This window comes from Hypanus sabinus, chromosome 10 (genome assembly GCF_030144855.1).
Source record: "Hypanus sabinus isolate sHypSab1 chromosome 10, sHypSab1.hap1, whole genome shotgun sequence".
Lineage (NCBI taxonomy): Eukaryota > Metazoa > Chordata > Chondrichthyes > Myliobatiformes > Dasyatidae > Hypanus > Hypanus sabinus.
In genome coordinates, this window is record NC_082715.1 from 44674170 (window position 1) to 44680828 (window position 6659).

At 40.0% G+C, this 6659-nt stretch overlaps 1 protein-coding gene across 1 annotated transcript in view; it reads right to left on the minus strand.

Annotated features, from left to right (window-relative positions):
- LOC132400282 (matrilin-3-like) overlaps nucleotides 1–1913 on the minus strand; it is a 48883-nt gene extending 46970 nt beyond the window's left edge. The window contains exon 1 of the mRNA XM_059981253.1: nucleotides 1748–1913. Coding sequence (XP_059837236.1) covers nucleotides 1748–1913 — 166 coding nt within the window. The remainder of the gene's footprint in view (nucleotides 1–1747) is intronic.
- Nucleotides 1914–6659: the final 4746 nt, after the last annotated feature.

Here is a 6659-nt window from a genome sequence, read left to right on the forward strand (position 1 = left end):
GACATAAAGGTTTCTTCGCATCTTCCCTCTTCACAGTTCAGATAGAATGAAAGCGGATGACCATTTTATCCACTTTAAAATGTATCTGTCTTGCATTTATTCACTCAATCAACTTGTTTAAATCACACTAGCGCATCTTTGTATCCACCTTACAGCTCTCATTCGGCTTTATAAACTAAAATTTTAAGAGCTTTTCCATGACCTAAGAAAAGTACCTGATGAAGAAAGTTTCACTTTTAGGGCATAACATAACACATTCCATTATTGATGAAGTTTATCTTCAGTCAGCTTTGAAACAAGTTGAATGAATGGTATTCCTAATATGAATACTGCTCTAATTTATACCAGAAAATCTGGAATTTGGCCATTCTACAGTGTAACTTCTCAAGAAGGTCACTTGGGTTACTTTATGATGCTAACCATATTTTCAAACAGCCTGTAAAATAACTTGGTATGAATATGCTGCTGCTGTCTGTAATGGGTTTGTACATTCTCCCTGGGACCACCTGGGTTTCCTCTAGGTGCTTCGGTTTCCTCCTATAATCCAAAGATATATTATTTGGTAGGTTAGTTGTCATTGTAAATTATCCAGTGATTAGACTAGGGTTAGATTGGGGACTGCTGGGCAAGGCAGCTTGAAGAGTCATAAGGACTTATTGCACACTGTATCTCAATAAATAGGGAATAAAAAATAAAAATAAGAACTGCTTGCTTTACTATTAAATCTCCAAATACGTGACTTTGTTTTAATCAATCTTATCAGAATATGATTACTTATTAAGAAAGAACATGTGGGATTACGGGAAATGTATTAAAACACTGAGAAGAGGCCCTGCAATCTTCATTGAATTTAGGCACCAAAAGACTGTACTGATTAAAGAATTGATTACAGGAGATAACATTCACTCAGAGATTCAGACTTCTCAGTTGGAAATGAAGATGAGCAAGAACTGATGGGAAGTGATGAATTTCACAGTGATCTGAAAGGTAACATTGAACCTGGATGTGTTTGAAAGATGTTATTTTAGTCTAAAGGTTATAAATGGAATTCTTATTGCTGTTGCAGTCACTCTAGCCTCCTATTCTTTGAATACTGCTTTGTTCAAACACTTTATTGTACACTGGTTAAAGTAAAAAAAATTGCATTTAAAATAATTCTCATAAATATTACTTGTCCTGATACCAGAAGAGATGTACAGTTGATTGAAAATAAACATGTAGAAATATACAATGGAAGCTGTCAGCACTCCCGAACATTTTCACAATTACAATGTTGACCAAAGAGCTGAAATAATCATTTCACACTTTTGAGTACAGACAAAGACATTGTTAATGATGAAACTTGGATGTCTATGTTCTACAAGTCCATTTGGAAGATTTAAGCACAAAGTCATTTCCTATTGTTATATTTCTTATGAATCTGAACAGATTCCGTTTTCCCGGGGATTTATTTGTAGTTAGGTCACGCAATTCTAATAAGCCTCCAAGACATTTTATAAGAATCATTACCATTAAACAGTTATGTAAAAAATTATGATTCTGTTTTCCCGATGATCTATTTGTCATTAGGACACGCAATTCTAATAAACCCCCAAGACATTTTACAAGAATTATCATCTTTAAAGATATGTAAAAATAATCGTGTCAGGATTATAATGATTGGATCAAGCACTGTCGGTAAAGGAGCTTAACTGATTTATTGCAATCAAAAATACTGAGGGAAGATTTTAGTTACTTTCCGAGATACCTTGTCCGATGCTAGCGCGCTGTGCGAGAGCAGGTTCGGTATATCTGATCGTCGGAGAGATCAGAGCTCTCCGTGTTGGAGCCCTGTAGTGTCGATAATTCCGGCCACAGACTTGGACGACAATCATCAAGGTACAGCAGAGGACTCCACTCCGCAACGGTTTCATGGCGAATGCACCTCTTTTGCTTGTCCTTCTCTTTTTCTCGAGTATGTGAGAGTTCTGCGCTTCACATACGATCTGCAGCCGGTCTGTGCAAACTTAAAGCTCCCGGACTGGACCACGTGCGAAAGATCGAGCCAATCGCCGATAAACCTTTCAAAGGCAAGAGGTAGAATTCAGAGCGCTGTCTAGCCGATGACTCATGAAACTGGGCAAGGTGGACACATCCTTCGAATCACTGGCAAAGTCCAGACCTGAACTTCAAAGACTTTCAGCGCAGGTCACTGAAGGCGAGAAGGGTGATGGGGGAGCGTGGGGATCTTCCTGTGTGTCAGTGATGGAGACAGTGGCTGGAGATCTTGCTGAATGGATGGACGTCGGGCTTTTTCCCATATCTCATAGAGAAAGAAGAGGAGGCGGTGGGGGTCTGTGTGGCTGGGGAACATGGGGAACAATCTGGCTGTGTCTGGACTTTTAAGTATGCATTTCATTCCATACTTTTTTTTTAGTTTTCCTGATTTCAAGATAGCGCATTCGAGGAACTAATAATTTATCGCCGGTGAGATCTGAGTGAAATCAGAGAACAATGCGAACTCCTATCAGATTTCTGTGGGAAGCCTTCCCAAATAGATTTTTTTTGCCCATGAAATGGGGATGGTATGTCTGGCAAATGGTGTGAAAATCTGTATGAATGAGTGTGTGTGTAACGACTGTGGTGTGTGTGTGTGGCATTTGTGACTTTGCTTATGTGTCAACCCGCTTTGTAAACAGAAAACACAGAAAAAATGATTTTTTTATGCTGATGTGAAACAGCTCTATCCTTCCTACCCTGAATATAGCGTCCGTGTCCAATTTTATATTTCAATAGCCAATTAAATGTAAAAACCCACTGATATCAATTTACATTTTTATACATTGGGCTTTTTTTTAGGTAGAGCATACAGATTATTTATCCCGGTGTCAACTTTTCCTGTTTTAAGCAGCAAATAACCTACCCGAAGAAAAAGCATGTGGGTAGTTGCTGCATAAATAAACACCTTTTAAAAGGACAGAGAGAAACGCCCACTTTACCCGGCGTTGCGGCGCGTAAACCGCACTAAATCATCACGAGTATCGCCACCTTGCAAACTTTTGAAGTTACCGCCTGAAACTAAATCCAAGAAACAGAGTAGGTTCAGTGAAAGACTGCATCCAACAGGACGAGCTTTCATTGATTCTATTGTTTGTTGGATTTACTGAGTCTGCAAGAAAACGAATCCCAGAGTTGAACATGGTGACATATATATGTACTTCGATAATAAATTTGCTTTGAACTTCGAATCTATGCGATTATAGTCAAATGATCGTTGTGATACATCCAGTGTGGTAGCGCTTGTGTCTTCCACCGCTGGCTAGCAGGCTCGCGAAAAGGTAAGCAGTCTCTCCCTGCCAGTACATAGCCTCTCCAATAGCAAGCCTCATGCCTCCTCGCTGGCGACACGCAGAATCTGAACTCCTTTCAAATTCAGGCTGAACTACAAAGGACGGGGAGGAGTTCTGGTCCCTGCACACCAGGCCCAACAGCGTGTGAACACGTCCTGGTGCCCGTGAACCACAACCTCAGCTATGGGTAAATAGCCCCACAGCCTTGTGAAAGACGAAGACTACGGGAGTAAACCCAGACAGAAACAAAATCCGGAGTGGAGCCCTGAGGCGGTTGGACGTCGTTGAATATCCTTCTTGGAGCTCCTGCAGCCAAACTGGTGCCAAACGTATTGCCTAGCTTTCCTCTGGACTACACCGCTGAAGCCACGAGAGGGACTTGACGAATGGGCATCCCAGGATCTCCATACCTTCTGCCCAGTCCTGTGCTCTGGAGAGATCATTCCAGTTCACCCATTGTCCTTCCAGCCATCACAATGAATAGGAAAATATTGTATCAAAATGTCTTCGTTTCTTTAACACAATCCCATTGTCCAAGCAGAAATATTGATATCTTCAGATAGTTGAGAGGGGGTGAGCATGATATACAATTTTGAAATATGTCAATGTAATAAAATCTGAAGTTTTGTAAATAGCGAGAAAATGGCAAAAGCAATGTTAAGCAGACATAGGCATGCCAATAGATTGGAAAGACATAGCAGATAAAATTCATTGCCAAAACAGTGGTATAAAAGATGATAAGGGACAGACCAGATGGATCTTAGATGGAATGTAAAGATAGAGGACATTATTCAAGTTTTTTGAAAGTGACAGGTCAGGTTAACATAACACATGGAATTCTAAGCCTTATAAAGAATGCCAGTATGCAAAAGACAGAGCTATTACAGAGATAACACCATTCAATAAACTGACCAGATACAAGGTGTATAGTCATTGATTGAGTTTAAAATTATAAAGAAATGAGCTTAAGACTAGACAGAATATCCAATTGAGTGCAAAAGGGCTGAATATGCATATTGCAAAGATTTATTCTTGTTTTGAACTGTTTGATATAATTCAATTCCATTGAAGGAATAAATGTGATATATTGATAGTGTATTACTTTGCAAATACAGCAGCAATCCCTCAAGGCAGGTTCAGAAACTAAAACAGCAAATAAAATAAGATTGCCTTTTAAAAGTTGAGGTATGATATCTGAAACAGGCTTGAACAATAAGAGTGAATAATCTTATAAGATTATTCTTATAAGAATGAATAATCTTATAAGAGTGAATATTCTCAACTCAACCTAACCCTAACCTTAATTAAAAAAAACAAGATACCCAAAAGGCGAGAAGGAACCAGTAAGTTAAACCCAAGCTGAGTCCACAGAAACCAAGTCACCACTAAACTCAAGGACAGGGTGGAGTGATACTAAATCTCCAGTAAACACTGTCAATTTAATCCATGCAATCCCAAGTATACAGATGCCAGGTAATAAGGCTTAAAAATATCATTACCCTCAGAATTACATGCCTTTCATTATCTTGGCCCATGGGATAAACACAAATTGGGCCTGATCAACCCTTGCTGGGTCGCCTGAGAGCAGGTATCTAACGATTAAAGACCCAAAACACCTGATAACTCCAGGTTGCATTACTGATGGTGTCTCAGCGCACACCCAGTTCATTAAGCCAAGTCGTGTCAGACCAGGTTAATGAAAGGCATCGACCAGATTAAAGTGGCTCCACAACCCAACATACCCCACCATACTAAACTCCACCACCTTATCCCTCCCACCCCCATCCTCAAACCTAATCCTAAAGTCCAAGGGGGCACACCCCCACTAACCCCTGGGGAACCCTGATTAACCCTGGCCATACCCCACAAACCCAATGACTTGTGTATGGAGGAGCAAGATCCAATAAAGGCGAGTGTTGGACCTGGTTAATGAAGTGGTGGGCCAGATCAAAGTGGCAGGGTTGCGTGACACTGAATCTCGAGTGACAAGATCAAGAAACACAAGAGGGATGATTCGCTCGTTGCCTGCATACTCTGCAGAGGGCTTATAGGAGTGAGATATGCCAAATAGTGGGGTGGTGCCACAGAAACAACCTGGCACTCAACATCATTGAGTTGAAAGAGCTGACTGTGGACTTCAGGAAGGGTAAGACAAAGAAACACATACCAATCCTCATACAGGGATCAGAAGTGGAGAGAGTGAGCAGCTTCAAGATTCTGGGTGTTAAGATCTCTTAGGATCTAACGTGGTCACAACATATCGATGTAGTTATAAAGAAAGCAAGACAGCAGCTATACTTCATTAGGACTTTGAAGAGATTTGGTATGTGAACAACTTCTATAGTTGTACTGTGGAGAGCATTCTAACTGGCTGCATCACTGTCTGGTACGGGGGGGAGGTGCTACTGTACGGGACTGAAAGAAGCTGCAGAGGATTATAAATCTAGTCAGCTGCATCTTGGGTACTAGCCTACAAAGAACCCAGGACATCTTCGTGGATTGGTGTCTCAGAGAGGCAGCATCCATTATTAAGGACCTCCAGCACCCAGGGCATTTCCTTTTCTCACTGCTACCATCAGGTAGGAGGTACAGAAGCCTAAAGATACACACTCAACAATTCAGGAACAACTTCTTTCCCTCTGCCATCCGATTCTGAAATGGACATTGAACCCTTGGACACTACCTCACTTTTCTTAAATATACAGTATTTCTGTTTTTTGCATGCTTTAATCTATTCAATATACATATACTGTAATTGATTGATTTATTTATTATTAAATTTCAAATAATTATTTGTTTATTTTTCTCTTCTATATTATGTATTGCATTGAACTGCTTCTGCTAAATTAACAAATTTCATGTTACATGCTGGTGATGATAAACCTGATACTGATTCTGATCTTCACTGAATAGGTCAGTATAAACGTAAGAGCAGCAGAACTTCAGAAACAAGGAACATTTCAAAATACAACTTGGCTGAAGTGAACAATTTCCCTCTATTTCTCCCATATTCAGTCCAGTTATATATTTAAAACAATCATCAACATGAAGCGACGTATTCACTAAAAAGGGTTAAAAGGCAGATTTAGGTCTTCTAGCACGATATTGACTGAAAAGCTATAGACTGAGTAGTAAAAAGCTCACATCAGCTTTTTACTCATGTGCAAATATCTGAGAATCGAAGCCCTGGATATTAGCACGCAGGAGTAAAAAGCTGATGTGAGAAATGATTCTTACATCACCACTACAAACAACGGCTGGTAGCAGAAACCTATTAATTCAGTTTGAACCACTGACAAACACTTGTATATTCATGCCCAGAAAAAAAAA